This window comes from Nymphalis io, chromosome 9 (assembly GCF_905147045.1).
Source record: "Nymphalis io chromosome 9, ilAglIoxx1.1, whole genome shotgun sequence".
Taxonomy (NCBI): Eukaryota; Metazoa; Arthropoda; class Insecta; order Lepidoptera; family Nymphalidae; genus Nymphalis; species Nymphalis io.
The window spans coordinates 5,944,704-5,968,029 of NC_065896.1; the positions used below are offsets into that span (position 1 = coordinate 5,944,704).

General features: G+C 33.6%; 1 protein-coding gene across 2 annotated transcripts; it reads right to left on the reverse strand.

Moving 5' to 3' along the window:
* Positions 1-1,833: 1,833 nt before the first annotated feature.
* Positions 1,834-11,506, reverse strand: LOC126770789 (putative inorganic phosphate cotransporter). 2 transcript variants are annotated; one of them, XM_050490350.1, is made up of 9 exons: positions 11,179-11,506; positions 8,079-8,125; positions 7,218-7,441; positions 4,642-4,878; positions 4,295-4,501; positions 3,701-3,874; positions 3,270-3,486; positions 2,570-2,808; positions 1,834-2,117 (listed from the first exon to the last, which is right to left on the reverse strand). In XM_050490350.1, the coding sequence occupies exons 2-9, from the start codon at positions 8,110-8,112 to the stop codon at positions 1,899-1,901; spliced, it is 1,551 nt and encodes a 516-aa protein (XP_050346307.1). In that variant the 5' UTR covers positions 8,113-8,125; positions 11,179-11,506; the 3' UTR covers positions 1,834-1,898. The 2 variants fall into 2 exon arrangements, with proteins under 2 accessions (XP_050346307.1, XP_050346306.1); XM_050490349.1 differs by lacking the exon at positions 11,179-11,506 and having other exon boundaries at positions 8,079-8,214.
* Positions 11,507-23,326: the final 11,820 nt, after the last annotated feature.

The window sequence follows — 23,326 nt, forward strand, 5'->3', positions numbered from 1 at the left end:
TAATAATAATAATAATATCCTGAGACATTATTCACACATTGCTAGACAACTGATATACTACATATTTTACTTTTGATATGCGTGATTGAGTATAATATTTAAACAGTTTAATTTTTATTTAACTGTTTAAATATTATAACAAGCACCAAAATTCACTTCATACGTACATACAAAATTAATATGTAGTGAGTTCTTAGGAAATGGAAGAATAAAAAGATGGACTATAATAATGTCCATACCAAGATAAAGTAAGTAACTTTGTAACAAAGGTATTTAACAATTGATTAACTTAAATCTCATTATAAAGGTGACTGCGTCGTTATTCTTGTTGCTAGCTTATAAAGCCGAAGACCTCGAGGCCCAGAGGATGAAACATTCCGGGGTTTTATTATCGAGAAATTCTTAATAACTCCGAGACTGGAAGTTTACACCCACGTACCTTGTAAAGCGCGTAAAGCCGTTGGTCCTGCATCTGTCCGGGCTCGTCAGATTTATTGAGAAGTGTATAAGAATGATGGAACAGCGAATTCACTTGTGCTTTTTTCTTACAGTTTGTCTTACATAAGTGCCTAGTCTCCTTTGAAAATAGTCAAAATCAGCCGGGAAGACAACATCAGCTGAAGTGTTTGTTTATTTATTTCCAAACGCAAATCTAGAGCCCAATTTTTAACTTAAATTGAAGAAAAAAAACTTTTTTTTTATATATCCTGGGACATTTTTTTTTCCACACACACGGCCATCTGATCCCAAATTAAGCTTGTACAGAGCTTGTGCTATGGAAACCAGACAACTGATATACTACATATACTACTTTTCTTTTGTAAATACATACTTATATAGATAATTACACCCAGACTCTGGACAAACAGACATGTTCATGCACACAAATGTCTGTCCTGGGTGGGAATCGAACCCACAACCTTCGGCGTGAAAAGGCAAGTACCTACCGACCACGCCTACCGGCTCGTCTAATTTTTGCATTAGACAGTTCATTTATTGCGATAATAGCTTCCACCCGCCCCTTCAACGCGTGTATAGTGAGTTGTTAGGTAATATATGTCCATTTTGTACCCCGATAACGTGTATGCAAAATATCATAACGATCGGTAATATCACAATGTGTTGACACACCTATTGTTTCCCTGATATGAGATTAGGGAAATAATGTTAAAAGCCGAGCGGAAAAAGCTAAAGCGAACAAACGTTACAAATATTCGTCTCTTATTCAAATTATATTTTTGTTTCGCTTGCAGTTGAAACGCTTGGACCTTGGAGTAATAGTGCAAAAACTTTCACAAAAAACATTACACCCCGTCTTATTGGCTTTACTGGGTATAGGAGAATTGCGATTCACAGGGGAAATGTTGCTAGCAGTCTTGCTGCCATTCCAAGCGGTCACAATTAGTAGGTACAGTAACTATTTTTATTTTTTATTTGTATATATTTAAAGCTACAAAATAAGTTGTAATATAATATTTTGAATGATATGATGATATGATATATATATATATATATATATATATATACATACGAACGGTTGAATAGATTGATAGAAGTAAAAGCGAAAAAATAGTAAGAAAAACTGTAAAATATATAACATGCGTAATATTAAGTATAGAACTACGTAAAACTGATTTGTATCATAAATATTTTAAGCAGATGCTTAGCAACAATAATCGTTAAATCCATAAACTTTTTCTAGTAAAAATTTAAAATATTAATTTGATCGAAAGATTATCAATTTGATACTAAATGTTTTTTTTTCCCGCAAAAACGTTACTGTAAGAATGCAAAAGTTTAATAATATAATAAGAAAAGATTTTTATATTAATTTAAATTTTTCTTTTAATAAATTAAAAACATAAATAATTTAATTTTAACTAGCAGCTATAATGAGGTCATTTCTTTTCATCACTGGTTTTTTCTGTATGAGCATTTTCTGAATCATTCTTCCTTAGAGATAGAGGGCCATGTTTCCAATTCTTCGGGTACCCATGTTTCTTAACATCATCCCACCAAAGTTGCTCACCTTTGGCGAAAATTAAATATACGATGTTTGTAATTACCAAGACGCCAAGACATACCCAAAACGCGATTCTCCATTCCTTGAGCGTGGACTGTAAATGAATAAAAAATATTGTAATAAAATTGTATTAAATGGCGACTACTATTTATTAATTTTAAATTTAAATATTTTTTTTCTTATTGAATGTTATCAAATACAATATTTTAAAATAAACAAAAACGAGGTGACATCTTTAAGATGATTGTGATATAATCAATGACGTCCCATATCCGTTAAAGAGAAACGATAACATCAAACGTTAAGAGGAAAAGAAATAAATGACATTGAAGCACTCAAGTATTAAGATATGGGTATTTACGAGACTTATTTGATTACCACCAAGACGGAAAAAAAATTTAAGAATTTTTTGAGATAATAATGCATCACAATATCTCAGTGAAATTCTTATTCAGCTGTTTGAATAAAAAATAGGTAAGAAATAGATGAGAAATATATAATAATCCAACGGTACGTAAATGCATTGGTCATTGTAAAGTTTCTTACGTTTGGAGTTAGTAGCCCAATTAGATACGGTGTGATGATTCCAGATATAGCAGCAATACCATTCACCATTGCAGTAGTCGTACCGGCATAGTTAGGGGTAATATCAAGAGCGTTTATTTTCATTCCACTGTAGTAAGCACCCATTAGTGTCATGGCGGCGATGAACCAAAATACTGCGAGAGTTGTATCACAACCAGAATACGAGGCGAGGATTATACATATACCTGGACCGGTGGCCGCTGAGGAAAAAAAATGTTAAACAAGTTTGTTTAGAAATAAGTAAATTTAATTTCAACTTACATGAATAACTAATTATATCAAGAAATATTTTTTATTAACTTTACAAATTACTTAACTAGCATTGTATATGCTTAAGTCTACTTTTATTAGTTTTTGTAGATTGTGGATAAATAGTGAATTGTTAAAAAATATTCTTAACAGTCAAAAAAAGCATCACTTAAAATTCGAATATATAAATCTCTAAAATATAACTTATTAGCTTAATATTTTCTAATTCCACACATTTTGTTGACGTGTACATTCTATATAAGCTCAATAATTTACTGTACACGTAAAATGTAATGAATTGTTTAATTTAGAAATAAAATCAAGTATTTTTTAAACAGTAAGTAAGTTTGATTTTATCAAGTCAATATTAAATACGCGCTGATATTTTAAATATGTTAATTTTCGGTCTTACCAATAGTTGTATAAATTTTTCTGGCATTTTTTATGCTATGAATATTTTTCTTGATGCAGAAATCGCAGATCAGTCCAAAGAAGAATGAGGCAATCCACATTGCAACGTAAGGCAAAGCGGAGAGTAATCCAGCAGATTTGATATTGAATTTCAAAACATCTGTCATATACTTAGGTAAATCTGTGACCATTGTGAAGTAGCCCCAATCGTGGCCAATCTGATAAAAAAGACATTGTTATTATAATTCGCACATAAATTGATATGATTTAAGAAACTAAGATATTTTAAAGTAAATATGGAAAACTTAATGTAATATTAAAATGACTTTGTCGCCTAAATTTAAATGTTATAAGAGAATTAAATAATATTACCAAAAATAAAAGTGATATGGAATAACTTTTTATAACCAATTATTTAAAAAAAACACTTACACCGGCAATAATAAGAGACCAGAGAGGAATAGATCTGAGCAAGGCTTTCCATGGCACCGGATCTAATATTTGTTTTTCACTGTGAATTAAGGCTTGAACATTTTCATTTAGAAATTTCTTCTCTTTATCGGATATAAAAGGATGCGTATTTGGAGTACTGTAGCAAATGAAACACTGAAAACCATTATATTTTGTATGTAAGAAGCTTTTAGAATATATCGAATCAATTTAAGAAATTAAAAAAGCTTAATGTAATAATAATTAACAGTAATTACATTAACAATAATTTCTCAAAGAAATAACACCCGTTTTGTAAGACGGGCTGATGCATCCGGAGAATTGGAATTGCGATTCAACGAAGAAATATTAAATATGTGTATTCCACATTGGAATAGCGTGGTGGAATAAGCTCCAATACCTTCTCCTCAAAAAGAGGAGAGGAGGCCTTTAGCCCAGCAGTGGGACATTCACAGGCTGTTATGGTTACGGTTTTATGGAAGAAATATTGCTAGCATTCTAGCCACAAATTCGTGCGTTCATACACATTAAAAAAAATTAATTGGAAATAATCCTTAAGTAATTAACACTACATACCCATATCACGAACCATCCGAGACCGATGCCACCAAACATATAAAAGACATTTTCCCAAGATCCATCGTACATGATGAGGCCTGAGAAGTACGATCCTGCTATATTACCAATTTGAGCACCTCCAAAAACAATAGCTCCAAAACGAGCCCTTTCAGCCTTTGGTGCCCATTTTGATATCATTGCCATCAATGCAGGCATAGTTGGACCCTAAACATAATACGCACAAAATTAAAATATATAACGTAAACGGATAAACGTGTTTTAACATCTACTATAAATAATCATTTGTTTTTCATTGCTAGTATTATTAAAAACATTATTTAATGTATATTGAAAAATATATTTACTTCACCAAATCCTTCGACTACACGAAGTATAAACAAAGCAGTAGCTCCTCCACTTTTTACAGCGATGGGAGTGATGAACGTACAAATAGCCGTAGATAGCAATCCCGTTCCCAATACCCATTTACCACCATAACGTTCAGCCAACATACCACCAGGTATGTGGGTGAGCACGTAACCATAGTAAAACGAACTGAGTATAAGACCTTGGGTAGCTTCACTCCACTCAAAGAGATCAGACTGAAAATTAAATCAGTTATTACAAAATGTGACTTATTAATCCTTCACTTATTTATTATCTCAAATAGTTAATTTGAAAACAGACAAGTAAATAGGCCTCTTTGTGGTTAGCGGTCCTCTTCGTCAATAACTGGCAGTACAAGAAATGTAAACTTTATCTTACACCATCAATTAATAACGAATGTAAAATGTAAAGTCCCTAGTCCCAGTAAATACACATTCATTTAGTAATTATATACAAGCATAAATGGAGGTAAATAGTTTAGCCATTTTCATCCGTTTAATCTACTAGATGATCGATCAATCAATATATAAAATTTACCTTGAATAAAATCGGCGATATTTAGTCTCTTAACAGTTTTTATGCTTACGTTTACTTATATACGCTACTTACGATTGTCTTGAATAACAAAGACGTTTTAGTTAATTATTATATTATCATATTCAAATGAACTGAAACTGTGCTACAATTGTAGTTACATATATCCAAGGTCAATACATACTCATACATTCTATATTGTCGAGAAGACTTCATGCATAAAATTTACGCATTATTTTTAACAATTGAAAAATGAATCTTTGTGCCTTATTGGTCTAGTCGCTGCAGATAATATTAAGTTATTTTATTAAAAAAAATAAAACTATCGAATACAGTGAAAAAAGATCCCTTAATCATAACCCGTCATATTAAGTTTGTCAGGAATCGAAATCATTCATAATTTTTAAGAAACAGTTACTAATATTAAATGAAATGCAATTGAATATTTAAACACCAAAAAGACATATTTCTAAAAATAACAGACGTATAAACCTAAGAGATTTTTTAAAATCATTTGACAAAATCGCGTCCTTTTTTGACTTTCTATCCTGTACTGACTGTAAATTTACTAATTAAATACAATAGTTTCATTTATTTTTTTACAACTAACAGCCTGCAATCTGGGCTACGTAATCCAATAAAGCTACTTGTCATAATGGAAGTCATAAAGAAGATTTAGATAAAATAGTTGATATCTATGAAATTATTTTATATTATGTAGCATTTGCACAATCAACGCGTGTAGATAAGTTTATTTAAGTGAATATTTAAAAAGAAAACATTTTATTGTTTTCATTAATACAATTTGATTAAGATTCGACCGACTCGGTAATGTTATATTAATTGTATTAATAATACTAGTACTTACTACTTATTAATAGAAGAATAGTTATAGTAGAACTGTAGTTATTTTATTTGTATATATACTTAAGGCCCTAATGCAAATAACTTACATCTCGACAACATACCATTTTATTAAATATTAATCGATAAATGCGTTTACAATATTGCTTATTCTTGTACCTAGCATTGTGATCTGTCAATAAAATATAGGGTCGAGAAATAAGTCTTTTAAGTATTCATTCAAAAATTCAAGATTTTTTATATTAGTTTATTTACAGACAGATTGATAAACAGTACAACCAAAAACAGTTTACTGCAGCTTTTTACTTATAAAATAGGAAAAAGATTATTTTTTTTTTATTATAAGCTATTTTTGTCTACAAGATATAGTAATCAATGATCAGCAACTTTGCAAGATGATAGGTGAAAAGACTAATTTAGCTAGCGATACATTGTATGCATAAAATTAAAATATACTTAGAATAATAAAGCAACAATAATCACAAGACTTGATGTTGAATACTTTTTTCCGAAATATGAATATTACTCCGGGCAAAATAAAATGCTCGTAAGGCAAATGTTTTTGTCGAGCGGAACAGAAACATAGCGACCGAGAGCAGAAGGCAAATTTTCTATCACTAAGCAAAACATATAATTTATATGCATAAAAAATACGAATGATGTATTTTATTTAAACTCACTAGAAAGGTGAATTATGATTTTTTTGTGACATACCCGTATTCAAAGTAATGTACTATTTAAATAGCAAATTGTGAGTCAACTTTAACTGACGCGTCACACCTATTAACCAATTTATATAACAAAGTCCATTAGAGTAATATTTTGTACTTATCTAAGTATAGAAAGAGCAATCATATAATACTGAGCATCTCAGTATTATGAAAAACACAGAAACAAAGAAAAACAAAGAAAAAAAAATTGATTGGATATTGTATGATATTGATATTTATAATATTTTGTTGTTTAACTTTATTATTGTAAGAAATATAGTACAATGAATTATTATTGTTTGCAGTTTATAAAACGAAGTGTTTCCTTTGTTTATTATTAAGAGAGAATTCGATCTAACTATATATCTAAATCGATTCAATGTATCAAGTATTATATAAATAAACTTAATTATAACAAATAGGGTAAGATAATATGAAGTACTCACATCACTGCGAACCGTAGTAATATAATCCGCTAATGTCGTTACGTTTTTAACCGATGATAAGTCTGGGCAAGCATTAGGGTCGAAATTTGCATCACCTTCGACGGCAACGGTCTTTTTCACCATTTGCGTGATCGCCAAATTTAAGCAAACACGCATTGTGTACGCATTTGCTACGGCTAGCAAGGCCATTATTGCGAACACATATCGTTGCGGTATTATAAATACTGAAACATAATTACTTATTAACTTATGAGATAACAAATAAAATCGATATCTGTTTTAATTATATCATTCAAATTAAAGAAATGTTTCAATTGATGCCTTTCGTAAAAATATTTGAAATGTTTAGTTCACTTTAATAGTATAATATTATAGTTTTATTTATACTGGTTGTAATAATATTAAGTACTTTGTGTAATGACACGTTTCAACGTAATATGACTGTATATAGACCATAAGAAATGTACATAATACGTTAAACCGCAAACATAATATTATACTAACATATATTTTATATTAATGACATATTTAATGTATATAATAAATTATAGTCACAATTCATTTAGAACAGATGTTTTTTTTAAACGTTCAATATCTATAAGACAATTTTTATCGTATTAATAAAACACATAGTAAAGCAGTGTTTCTTATTTTTTTTAAATCAGTCTATACATAAATTAAACGAATATACAAAAGCCGTTGTAATGTAAACTATTGCTTCGTCCTAATAAGTAAATATTCTCCATTCGCCTTTAGAATGAAATAATTCAAATTTACCGCTTTAAGGTTATATTTACTTATCAATAATAATATTCCTAAAAATATAGTTAAAAATATATAACGATTTTATAAAGTACTTACATTTCGATAGAGCAAGTCGCCATCCTGTTAACATTTCGTATTTGAACCTAGAACCAATAATTTCAGCTTTATAATTCACCATATTCGTCAACAAAATTCACAACTTATTTTGTAATTCGCGGGCACTACGTTCAGTTTCTTTAATACGACTACTTGACAGTAAAGCTAATCAGGAAAAGGTACTGCAAATGATTGTACAACCGGTGACAAATTATACATCCGAAAAAACGAAATTGGATACGCTATTATGGTCAATCATGCTTTTCCTTAAGGACGCAGTCAGCGTAAATAATACCGTAGAGCGATCCACGTAATCTTCATTAACACTACCGGGTTCTAAATTCTAGGCCAATTTAAAGAGAACAGATTGAAAAAGAAAGGGTAAAATGTATTCGATATTGTTTTTTGATCATACAGCCGTTTTTGGTAAAAACTATCATAACCAACAGAACAATGGAACTTGTAATATAATTAAATGATTCAGTTTTTTTTTATATTTTATCATAAATATTCCATAATTATAATGTTTATCTTTGCAATAATGTTTTTTTTATTGCACTACAAGCTGTAAGTCTTTGTATAATTATTTTTTTGTTACACACTTACTTAAGAGTTTTTACAATAACTCTGTCATTGAAAGATAACCTAATTGGTATTAAAAATTCTCCAAAAATATATAAAAAATCATAGTACTTACGAGTAAGTACAACGATGCCTGGTTGTATTTATATTATATATTTACTTGCTATGTCAAAAGATCTTTTAAAATATTATCTTATCCAGCATGGCGATTGGACGAAATTCCCTATTTATTTAACGTTATTGGATCAATTAATTTAATGAATATCGATGACTGTGCTATAGATTGATAGAAGTTTTTTTTTTTTTTAATAATTGATACTGACACTGCTTCTTAGACTGCTTAGTGAGCCGAGATGACATAATGGCTGAAGAAGAGAAGTAATCTTAGCTCTCGAACGATAGCAGTCTTTGTATAAATCGATCATATTTATCATATCTATACTAATATCGTAACACAGAAGAGTTTTATGTTTGTCTGAGACCGGTTTGCGTACAGACTTTTTACATAACATTTTTTCATACTGCAATCACCGGGGCCGAGGAATTCATGTTTAATTCGGGTGTAAGTCTTATATTGAAAAATATATTTAGCACATACGCCATTACACATCTATATAGAACTTTTTTACCGCTTTACTTATTTACTTAGTCACAAAATTTTCGTTATTATTTAATAGTCATTATACCAAAAACAAATACAGATAATATAAAAAAAAACGACTTTCGAACATTTATCTCGTATTTAAATAACATTTAAATAATATTATCTTACATATTAAAATTAATTGTTTCGATTCTTTGCGAGCACGAAATATTCATTCCTTTAAAAATAAAAGTAACCGACCGACCCCGGCATAATAAATAATTAGATTTATTTATTTTTTTGTGAAAAATAAAACAAAATCAGTGAATACACTATTCTAGATTAACTTAAAAGCAAAATCTTATCTAAATACAATATTTGAGCAAAATTGTTAGAGCTGTTTCCGATATACACAAAATATTAAATATTAGAATTGAGCATTGTCTGTATGTCTATTTCATATTTATCTATCTAAATTATTTTTCCTTCTTAATTGTGCCTCTTAAACTTAAATCTATTTTGTAATTTTATTGTATGTATTTTATTTCTGTGTTTATAAAAAATATACTATCTAGTAAGAAATCTGATTTACGACTTAACAGTCAAAACCTGGAATTATTCTCATTTTTCTAATGATCAGAAGCTTAGATTGCTACGAATCGAAAATAATTAATTATGATGAAATTATTATTTGAATTTTTATACGGATTGTTATACCAATCTTAGATATTAAATTTAAAAAAAAAACAAAAGAGCTTAGGTATTTTTTTCATCTTTGTTGTTCTAATAGTACTTAGAATGCTGTTCATAAAAACACATGTTTTTGATCTCCGAGTCTGAGAAATAAACGTAGATATTTCTTAGAAATCCTAGATATTTCTTAGCAATTACAAAATGAAATAATAATCCCACTGAATTTGTTTTACCAGATCTACTGGGATCAGGCTATTTTATTTACCGTTTTATTGAAATATAATATATTTTATACAAAAGGTAGGCGGATGAGTAAATGGGCCACCGGATATAGACATTTCACTCTTCAAACTCGAACATATCAATACTAAGTTATGCTATTTAGCGAAACCCAGGTAGGCCTTAACACCAAGTAGAGAAAGTTCTATTTTAAATAGAAAAATTTAAATTTAAAAACTACAAAATTGATCATAATTATATACAATTCGATTTATAAAACACAGATATTTGAAATTTAGTCGCTTTGGAAACTAGCTAATATACAAAAAGTTACCATATTTATGTATATGCATAGTATAAACAACAATAGTTCTACATTAAATATTTACCTTTAATAAAATCGTTATAATCTTATCAGAGCTATATTTATTTAAAGGGCACGTTAAGTCAATACCAATTGTTTTGTCACATACATATAGTTACACTTTTGTTGTTTTTTTATTTGTTAATAGTTCTATTTTTAAGCATGCTATTATATTATTTTAAATGACCTTATCTGATATACACTAGTGACAATAGGGTTGGTTCATTTTTCGCCCAGAGGATTGGAATTGCGATTCAAAGGGGAAATGCTGCTAGCATTTTTGCCACCACGCCGTACGATCACAGTTTGTACAGTACCTTTTTTTAATTTTAATTTGTATATATTTAATGTTTTAATGTAAATAATTCTGTAAGCCAAGTTATTATTTACCATTATATGTTTTTAATATTTTATAATTTTTAAACTAAAGATAACTTTTGTTTCGATAAAGAAAGTGTTAAATGTGAACATAATTAAAATATTAGACACTTTTTCAATATAAAATAATAATATCTACGTAAAACAATTAGGAAAGCAAAACATGCACAAATAAATCAATTATAATGATTGATGCGTGAAGTTTGTAATTGCGATAAAAGATCTTCATACGCATACAGCAAATATTATGTAATATATTAATATTATTTTATAACACTGACCTTAATAATACCCTTTCGACTATATATTATAGTCGCTTGTAGCTTCTGAAACCGTTGAGAAAACCAACCAACTACTAACTGATATTTTTGCGTTGTTTCGCACCTTCGTATCAACTATCATCTTGATCGACGTTATCAGCATCATTGGGATGTAAACATTATTTTTATTAAATTATTATTACTCAATATTTCCTCTTGACGATATTATTTTTTTGAGGAGAATTTTTTTTACTGTCCTTGTATTTAGTCGACGTACATGTTGCATTGTATGTATATCGCTTCTATAACTACATAATGCTTTTGTCTTCTTCTTTAGAAAGTCAAATCACTAATAACAGAATGTGAGAATTATTTTTAGCGTTCCACATTTAGTAGAATAAGATCGTTAAGATAAAATACCAATTTAAAATAATTAATTATATTTACTTTTATTATAATATACTTATATAATAACATAATTTACTACTATACTTTTATTATAACATAATTATTACATACTTATATGATAAGACTAACCCGACACTACACTGAAGATTTTCAGGACGTCAGTCTTTTCGAGATTAGAATGGCTCTCGAACAACTCAAAAACAACAAGGCACCTGGTGATGATGGTATTACAGCCGCGCTTCTGAAGGCGGGTGGTACACCGATCCTCAGGGCTCTTCAGAGGCTTTTTAACTCCGTCATAGCCTAAGGTCAAACGCCAAAGGCATGGCACAAAAGGGTGGTGGTACTTTTCTTTAAGAAGGGTGATAAAACCATTCTGAAGAATTACAGGCCTATCTCACTGCTGAGCCATGCTTACAAGTTGTTTTCGAGAGTCATTACGAATCGTCTCGAGCAAAGGCTTGACGACTTCTAGCCACCCGAACAAGCCGGATTCCGGAAAGGCGTTAGCACCATAGACCGCATGCATACGTTGCGGCAAGTTATACAGAAGAGTGAGGAGTATAACCAGCCACTTTGCTTAGCGTTTGTGGACTATGAGAAAGCCTTTGATTCGATCGAAACCTGGGCCGTGCTTCATCCGTGCAGTGACGGAGAAAGAATAAATTTCACTGCCCCTCTCGTTCCCATGGGTGTCGTAAGAGGCGACTAAGGGATATCTGAGCGGCCATCTGCTCATCTGGTGGTAGGATGTTAAACATCCGCCTGGCTTGTTACCACCGTACGCATGGTGAAAAACTCGTGAAGTGGCTTGCAGCCGCGTTTCGAGGTCAGCCAGCGTACAGCCAGTGCCCGAGCGAATATTGCCGCGATGGGTGTTGGTCCAATGGAGACGGCTGTTGAACCAATGCCGGGGAAACTGTATTGACCTGCCGGACAGGGAGACCCGAAGAAACGGCTGTTCCGCTGGCCGCCCGTGGCATAGTATAAGGGCCCGAGCGTGCCTAACCAGCTCGCGAGGCTGCCCCACCAGGCCACGCATAATCTCGGGGTGGACCGTCGTGCCGGTTGGTGACCGGAAGGTGGGGTCCCGCCGGCTACTTCCGGGGGGGTTCGGAGGCCCTTCCGTCCGGCGGGTCAGTGTATTTTTCCTTTTGGCAACCACTTGGGGAAACATGCCTCCGCACTTTGCAATAAATTTTTTATTAATTTGCACCCTATCGTGGCAATACGTCGCTCGCTTCACGTCTCTTTTCCTTTTTTTTTTCCCAAATGGCAGCGCAACAAAGCAGAAATAACGGTCGTACAGTGGTGCACACCCCCACCATACCCTCGCTGTTTGAGGTCGAGTTCTCTAACATCCGTGGACTCCACGCTAACCTCAACGCTGTCCACCACCATCTCGAGACAGCACGGCCAACAATGTTGTTTCTCACGGAGACACAAATACTCCGTCCTGCCGAAACCAGCTACCTTAATTATCCCGGCTACACGCTTGAAGAATCTTTCAAAGCGAAAGCCGGAGTATGCTTGTTCGTCAGGACGGATGTTTGCTGTCACCGACTGCGCTGCTTGGAGGACCCCTCCTTCTCCATGTTGGTGGTACGTGTGGACCTGGTTCGTCAGAGCCGAGTCTACGTGTGCCTCTACAGATCCCACAATGGTGACTTGGAGACAAGCCGATTATTTGACCATCTTAGTCGGGTGGCAGATGCTGCGCAAGAGCAATTTCCTAACGCGGAATTGGTGTTTTGGGGGATTTTAATGCTCACCACGAATCATGGTTGAAATCCTTCAAAACTGACCATGCTGGAAGGACTGCTCATGCGTTTGCTCTCACACATGACTTGACCCAACTGGTTGATCAGCCCATCAGGATCCCAGACATTGATGGGCAAGCACCTTCTCTACTGGACCTTCTGCTGATTTCTCACCCGGTGGAATATCAGGTTGTAGTTCAGGCTCCTCTTGGCTCTTCGGATCACGGCCTTATATCTACCAGAGTGCCACAGGCCAAGCTGCCGCCACTAGCGGTATGCAAACGTCGCGTTTGGCACTATAAGTCGGCAGATTGGGACGGTATGCGCGATTACTATGCGTCGGTCCCTTGGAAGAAACGTTGCTTCAGTGGGAATGACCCGACAGCTAGTGCCGCTGCTGTTGCTGACGAGATCATGTTGGGAATGGAATACTACATTCCTAGCTCAGATCTCGTCAGTAGGGGTACGCGTAACCGTTGGTTCACTCGTGAATGTACCGATGCTGTATCATCTAAGCAGGCGGCATATCGCGAGTGGATCAACGGCTGCATTAGCGGGGCATCTAACATTGACTCACTGAAAGCAAACTTCAATAAAAATTCCAAGTCCTGTAGAAAGGCATACATGAGAGCGGATGCACAGCGCATTGTACAGATTGGTCATGATCTTGTTTCGCATCCTAGGGGCTCCCGTAGCTTCTGGCGTCTGACCAAGTCTGTGCAAAACAATTTCTGCCAACCTTCGCTGCCACCGCTCAGAAATCCGGACAGATCGCTAGCTCACAGTCCGCAAGAGCAAGCTGATCTCCTGGCTAAACTCTTTGCCGATAATTCCGTCATCGATGATTGTAGTGCGCTGCCACCTACAATACCTTCATGTGGCCATACGATGCCTGACATCAAAATCAGGCAACGTGATGTGCGTGCGGCAAGCTGCAATCACATGATGTACGGAAAGCTAACGGTCCCGATGGAATACCAGCCATAGTGCTGAAGAAGTGCGCAGCGGAGCTGTCTCCTGTGTTAACGCGCCTGTTCCAACTTTCTCTCTCTTCGGGATGTGTGCCGGAAGCTTGGAGAAGAGCTAATGTCCAAGCGGTTCCCAAAAAAGGGGATCGGTCTGACCCGGCAAATTATCGGCCAATAGCTATCACCTCAGTACTTTGTAAGGTGATGGAACGGATTTTAAACTACCAACTGATCCATTACCTAGAAGATCACTGTTTAATTAATGATCGTCAGTACGGGTTTCGACCAAAACGGTCCACAAGTGATCTTCTAGCGTACGTAACACACCTCTGGGGTGAAGCTATCGACAAGCGTGGAGAATCGTTGGCTGTCAGCCTCGATATCTCCAAGGCTTTCGACAGGGTCTGGCACAGAAGTCTACTCTCCAAGCTGCCGGCATATGGTCTGCCTGCTCAGCTATGCACCTGGATTGCCAGCTTCCTACACAAGCGTAGCCTTCGTGTTTTAGTTGATGGTTGCGCTTCACAATTCTATTTAGTGAATGCTGGGGTCCCCCAGGGATCTGTGCTATCTCCGGCACTCTTTCTTTTGCATATCAATGATATGCTCTCTCTTGGGAACATACATTGCAATGCAGACGATAGTACAGTGCATGGTGGATACCACGGACGCGCAGTGGCTGGGCGGGCGGAAATTGAGGAGAGGCGGAAGGATCTTGTCATTGAACTCGATAGGACATTAGAGCTCATCGCCAAACGGGGCTCTGATAATCTTGTTGAGTTTAATGCCAAGAAAACACAGGTATGCGCTCTCACGGCGAAAAAGTCAACATTTTCCCCTCTTCCCTCCCTCTGTGGTACTCCGCTGGTGATGCAAAACAAAATCGCCATGCTGGGGATCGACGTTCGCTGTGACCTTAGTCCAAGGGATTACATCTAGGCTGTTATAAAAACAGCTTCACGGAAACTCGGAGTTCTGAACAAGGTGCTGCGTTTTTTCACGCCACAACAACTGTGCCTGCTGTGCAAAACACAGGTACGGTCTTGCGTGGAATATTGCTCGCACCTTTGGGATGGCTCCGCTAAGTACCTACTTGAGGCCTTGGACCGGCTGCAGCGACGTGCCGTACGTATTATTGGCGACGTAAAGGTCACAAACACCCTTGAACCTGTACAATTGCGTCGTGAGATAGCAGCACTGAGCGCTTTCTATCGACTGTATCACGGCGAGTGCTCTGAGGAATTATTCTCTCTAATTCCTGCTTCCCCCTTCCTTCTTAAGTCCACGCGAGCTGGTTCTCGATGTCACCGCCTAACTGTGACATCAATTCCATCGCGAACAAAGAAATTTGGCAACTCCTTTCTTTGTCGCACTTCCAAAAAATGGAATTCCTTACCATCTCACGTATTCCCCTCCTCTTACAACCCGGGTTCCTTCAAACGAGGCGTGAAGACGCATCTTGCGGGCCGGCAAGGCGAAGGCGGCTAGTACAGAACGTTTTTCCCATCTATACTGGCCGTCGTCGCGTTTGGACTCTACTACCACTTACCATCAGGTGAGTAGAGTCATTTGCCCTCCCGGCAAATATAAAAAAAAAGAATTATCTTCAAAGGTGCCAAATTGATTATCGGTATGTCAGGGTATTAAAGGCCTTGTACGAGAACGTTACCATGTCGATCCGACTCCAGGATCAGAACTCAAAACCTATTCAACTGCAGAGAGGTATAAGACAGGGAGACGTGATATCTCCGAAACTGCTTACCGCTGCATTGGAAGACGTTTTCAAGCTTCTGGACTGGAACGGACTTGGCATCAATATCAACGGCGAGTACATCACTCATCTTCGATTTGCCGATGACATTGTAATTATGGCTGAGACCTTGGAAGACCTCGGCACTATGCTCGATGACCTCAGCAGGGTTTCCCAACAAGTGGGTCTAAAAATGAACATGTACAATACGAAAATCATGTCGAACATCCATGTTGCACCCACTCAAGCAAGGTTGAAAATTCTGCACTCGAAGTTGTAGACAACTATGTCTACCTAGGTCAGACCATCCAACTAGGTAGGTCCAACTTCGAGAAAGAAGTCAATCGTCGAATTCAATTCGGCTGGGCAGCGTTCGGGAAGCTACACGATATCTTCTCATCCCAAATACCGCAGTGTCTCAAATCGAAAGTCTTCGACTAGTGTGTGTTGCCAGTGATGACTTATGGACCAGAGACGTGGTCGCACACAATGGGCCTCATAAGAAGGCTCAAGGTCACTCAAAGGGCAATGGAGAGGGCTATGCTCGGAGTTTCTCTGCGAGATCGAATCAGAAATGATGAAATCCGCAGGTGAACCAAAGTAACTGACATAGCCCGAAGAATTGCTAAATTGAAGTGGCAGTGGGCGGGGCACATTGCTCGCAGAACCGACGGCCGCTGGGGCAGAAAGGTTCTCGAGTGGCGACCACGAACCGGAAGACGCAGCGTGATCAGCCCCCCTACAAGGTGGACCGGCGACTTAGAACGAGTCGCGGGAAGCCGTTGGATGCGGGCAGCGCAAGATCGGCCAACGTGGAAATCCTTGGGGGAGGCCTTTGTCCAGCAGTGGACGTCTTTCGGCTGATATGATGATGATATGATGACTTTTATTTTAAGTACCACAGTTTTACAGTCTTGCTCACACCTAGTGTTAAAATGCTTAAAAATAAATTGAATTGTCCTTTGATATATGTTTTGTAGTGTTGAAATATTGTTTTTTTAATTTGAAATTTAAACGAATGCAACTACGAGCTACTTCACCAATACAGAATTTTAATAAGTATCATTATTAACTTCCGTTTATTAGTATTATATGATATTAAAAATCAATATTATTTATAAATAAAAAACACTTTCGAATTTTTGAAAAGTAAGGGTAAGGATAAGAGTATCATTAAAAAAAGCAATCTTCAAAGATTATAAGGTTGGTGCCACTCTTAATGTCTAATCGTTATAAATGTCGCAGGGATATCGTTAAAGCCGTGATATTACCACTTCACTAGTGATATTTTAATAAAACGGTAGATAGTCAATGGACTACATTTCTTACAATTTAACGGCCTGGTTTTATTGCCATTGTAATATCACGGCTTTCATAATATACCTCCGATTTACACACTAACTACCTAAAATAATAAAATAAAACAATGACATATCTAAATATCTAAGTGAACTTGGTTCCTGCAAAATAGATCGTGAACAGTATAATCTTTATGAGATATTTTATCGCACTTCTTTCATGGCAATACAATAAATGAAATGTAAAAATATAAAATAATAATCATAAAATGTAATAATAAATATAAATAAAATGTAAAGTAAATAAAATGTTTTCAATAAGGTTAAAGAAAAATATTTTTTTCCTTGATATGTTTAATACAGTTTTAGAGAAAATCTATTTCAAATTAAAGGACTAACCCTTCCATCGTTTATGTTCATTATCGCGGAGTTTAGGAATACAATTGTTATTTATAAAAATTACTAGATTACTTCTGAAAGATTAGTTTTATATAGAAAGAAATAGGGAATTGTGGAATGAAAGTAGATAGGCTTTTTTCCGGTAGTGGCACACACCATTCCGATAGCAATAATAATAATAATAATAGCAAGATTATTTTCATACACAATAACAAATATATATAGTACATGTTTGTATTTATGAGTACAACAATTCAGTATAGATAAAATCAGAAAGAAAACAGATACAGTCTAGGATATTAAATGTATCTTCTAATCTTTAAGTACGTTTACCTTTTTATTATCATTTTCCGTGTTTAGGTAATATCCTAGCAACAATAAAAGGCTACTTATGTTACATATCTATTATAATTTATGATGATTGGTAATTTTAAATATATTAAAAATTGTGGAAATTTATCGTAATAGCTACAAGAAAACGTTGATGAATTTTAGAGTGATATGATTAGGCAATTTTTTTTAATGATGTCATTGATATTTTGTAATGCCATTCGATCCTGTAAGAAATCGGATCAAAAGTTAAATAAGGATTCAAGAAATACTAGAATGTAAAAAGTTTAAACATAATTTATTTTTAACATCAATATTTGTATTTTATTATAAGGGCGAAAGGGCTGAACTGTTTGGGTACAATTTGATATGGGAATACCTGGAACCTAGAAAAGACAATATAAATATTCAATTATAAAATTAAATACAGTAAAAATGCATTTCTTAATTACACACAAATAGTTCGACAATATAACTGTAAGTAATGATGACCATTACATCCTCACAATAAAAAATATATATCCATAATTTTTACATTAATATTTTATTATGATTACTAATCTTGTATATATTTAGTAAATTAAATTGTAAAAGCGTTGAATTGGCATGATTTGTATGAAAGAACATAGCTACTTTTTGTCTTGTATATCTCCAAATGATTAAACTCCAGAGTATAACGACATATTATATATACTGGTTTTTTTATATATCAATGGCAATATTATATAGAGGATGAAAAAAATGTGTACGCGTGCATGGACCCGTCTAGACCTTGGGTAGATAGATGGGTATTGAATTGGAATATCTTAAATTATAGGGCTACATGTAAAACTATAAATAGGTACAACATTAGCCGTACCAGTTCCCCACTATTTAACATGAAGACGAGGAATGGCATTACTTACAGAAAAATTTTGGCTTGATTTCCCACCATCAAGTTCCAAGAAAAGCAAAGTTTACCTGTCTTGTGTAGTTTCGATAAGCTACATTTAATGTTTAAATATAGATAATCTTTTTTCATATTGTTTGTTTTCACTTAATAATAATAATAATAATATATCCATGAAAAATTTGGTTGGTAATTTCTGGTTAAAACATTTATTAGTTTATATTCGACGCGCATAATAATAAATATTAATAATAATAATAAGGTATAAATATTATATAGTCAAGGATTGTAAAGCCAAAGAACTGCCAAACAGAATTATTTAAAGTAATATATATGTAGGTAGGATGATTACGGAACGGGAACTCCAATTTATCTCCAATTTATGATATATATTATCTTCAAGATACCTGAATTATGTAAATGACGCACAAAGTCATTTTAGATAGTATGCTTATGTCATAAATGTTTGCCATATAAGGAAGATAGCAATAATCATAAAACTTTATCAATATCACTTAAACTTAGCTCCAAGAAACTATTTAGGCGATAAAGAATAATAATAATAAATTTTAAAAAGGTTGCAGTCAATTTGGATTCAAATCTTTGGTTCACCATCAGCCTGCAAAAGAGCAGTTCCACAACTATTAACATCATCATAATTGCCGTAAGTCATTGAAACAATTAATATTATATTATTTCATGTGCTTAATTTGTGATAATAATTCATCTCGTTCTTGGCCATGAAGGCAAATATCGTGAGGAAACCTGCATATGTCCCTGCCACATGTGTATCTACTAATCTGCATTTAAGCATGGTGGAATAAGTTTTGAACCTCCACCTCAAAGGGAGAGGAAGCTTACACCAGCTGTGGAACATTGTGTACTTGCTATTACTACTACTACGAGTAATAATACTACTGGACATAAAATCCGCCTTCAAAAGATCTTTATATATTTAGGAATATATAGAAGCCCATCTCGCCTGCCGATAGATGTTGCCAGTACAAAAAATATTAATCATTCCATTCACCGCCATTGCGACATCCATCGTAAAGAAAATAAATGAAAAAAATATGTTCTATTCCTAGTGCCTGTACCGTCACTGGCTTTACCCTTCAAACTGAAACGCAGCTATAAAAATATGCTGTTTTGCGGCAGAATGGACGACAAATAGATGAGTGAATTGTATCTGTTACATGACATTACATACGTTTAATAAATCTGTTGGTTAAAATTTGAAGCAAATATTAGATCCAAGATCATATAAGATCGAAGATTGCCGATTAAAACCTGGGTGACATTTTTTTATATTTTTACTGGAGAAGGTTTAGAGCGCATTCCACCTCGTCGCTTCATCGTCTTGCAAATTTTCATCTGACATATTATGAAGGATTTCTCGCGATATTTTCCTTCTCAGCGATATATATTATAAGCATTATTTAAGCACATGAAAATTCAATTATGCTTGATCAAATTTGAACCCACAATCTTCGATTATGATTAGTGTTCGAAATTCTAGACTATTATAGGTCTAAAGAAACTACAACAGGCCTTAAATCCTCACACATTGTTGATGACAGAATTTAAGCCACAATATTCTAGTTTAGTCAAAATGTTTGCTTTACTAACGAGCATGACATTAATTATAAGCACAAATAAAGCGATCCCTAAATAATAATTTAAACGTTGTCATCAGCCGTTAGTTAAAATTCAGCCATATACTCGTATTTATGTAATTACCTCGTTACACGTCCCGACTAACTGGGAAACTGAAATTTTAGTATATGACTTTATTTTTAATAAAGCACAGACATCAACAACAAAATATTGTGATCTCTATCGAGCTAAGAGACCTAATCGCCGGTACAGATTGATTCTGTCTAACAAATATACATTCTTATCAATTTCATAAGAATTTTCCCATTTTTGTATCATTAAAACTATTTTTTAAAGTTTATGTATGAAGGATATATAATAAAATTGTTTTATTATGAAGATATTTTTAAAAATGTGCAACTTTTTCGTATTATAGGGTAATATTTTAGCAGCAATTCGAAGCTTAATAATTTTCTCTCCGAGTGCATTAGTACCAAAAATATATACAATAATCAAAATACATAGCCCATATTTGCTCTAAAAAAAATATAACTTTTTTCTGAAAATATGACTTTAGTGAGATATACTTATTTTATTTTTCTTTAAAATAGGCAGGTTGGCAAATTGGTCACCTGATAGTAATTGGTCACCACCGCCCATTGGCTTTGTAATAAATATTAAACAACATTTAGACCGCTAGTGCGTCACGAACCATGAGAACTAAGATGTTATATCCCTTGTGCCTGTTACACTAGTTCACTCACCAAACCAGAAATCGCACTACTAAAGCCCACTGTTTGGGGTAGAATATTTGATGCGTGAGTGGAACCAAATCATATGCTAAAGGCCCTATTACCACGTAAATACATCCGTGCATACAAAACCCCAACAGCTCTAACAGATAACATATGAAATGAAACACAACAATATTATGATAATAAGGTTTTTTGTTCGATTAATGCTAGTTTACAATAAGATTACTTTACCATTTCCTTATATATTAGAATATTAATTACTTGTATGTTCACAATGTACAATATGTAAGGTTTTTCTTAAAGTTAAATTCTGAAAACAGTCCGCCGGGCCGCCGGCCGCAAGGGCACTTTGAGATAACATCGCTGAAACTATATCGAAATGAAATAACATTGAACGAATCGCATTTGATAAACACACACTCAAACACGTCACATTTATTTTTTAGTATAAAAATACGCACATTTACAACATCAGTGAAACCGCAACTTTCTGATTAGGTACTCGTGATTTATTTTAACAATAATTCAAGTATTTTATTAAATTTTCATATAAAGGCATCGTACAATGATAATTAGGTTAGTACTACTAAGTTTGGAATTAGAATTGTGGCTTATCATTACATTTATTCAAATGATACACATTTGAAATATATTTTTTTTAACAAAATGGTAAAGGTTAATTAAGTATACAAATTCAAGGGATAACAGTTGATTCGAACTCATTTTTAAAATATTTTCCATTTGTGAGAATTAAAATTTTTCATACAATAAAAAATACGTTTGGCTAAAGTATAATGATTCGCATTTCATTAAATTAAATTGTAACAAACATATCATAACATGATATTAATGTTGCTAGTAATAAATCGAAAAATATATTGATAATACAGTTTAGCGAAATATTGATACTAATTTGATAACATTATTTTTTGTCAGTGATCCTATTTTTTAGTTCGGGTTACACTGTGTATAAAATATTTAAAATTAAATTTGATTTGTATTAAGAAAATAAGATTTATTGTTATTATTACAAACATAGACAAAAATATTTTAAATAATAGCCTTAGTAACTCAAACAGAAGCTTGGATTTCTAACGAATATGTACCCCATATATTGTACAAATTTGTTTTTTTTTTCACAAATAATTAAACGAAATCTAGCCAACTACTTGTTTTATATCAATTTGTGCGATGATTGTAAATAAAAATACGCACAAAACTATATAAAATTTTACCGAGTACTGTTTTTCAAAAGTTATACAAATAAAGTAATCAACAAAATAATCAATTTCGAAAATATTATCTACAGTTCCCTTGTTACGCTTTTTTCATATTTACAGAACTGAAAATATCTACAACGCCATAAATTACAATAAAAAAAATTCATTTATTACAACTTTGTGCATATTCGTGAAATTATTTCGGGATAACATATGCAGATACTAAATCTAGTAATAAATAAAAGTGCCTGACTAGTTTATTTATAAATTCGTTACAAATCGTCGACTATACATTGACTAACGCTTGACACTTTCATAAATCTTTCTTAGCCTGTTCGTAGTTCGTAAATAAAATTGATCCTAAAGATATATATGTATGTTCCGTTTCAATTACATTTGTACAGCATGTATTTAAAATTTAAAAAATCAAAACTACATTATAAAAATTTTATCAGAAAATGAAAACTGACCAACTTTTAAAAATATGTCTACTTTGACGTCTATTTGTTTACAGCTGTACAAAATGTCTTCAAACAGATATTAGTTATAAATATGTACTAGCATACTTTAAAAATTAACGTTTAATCCTACGCAGACTTTATATAATAACTATATAAATTGACGTAACTAAAATTCATATGTGATACTTAATGATTAGAATGGAATTTCAATCACTGGAAATAATAGCAAATACATGTAACAAATATTCGCTTACTATATTTACATTATTTAGTAATATACTAAATTTTATATAATACGCCTAATTACAGGAATAAGACTCAATATCAGACACACC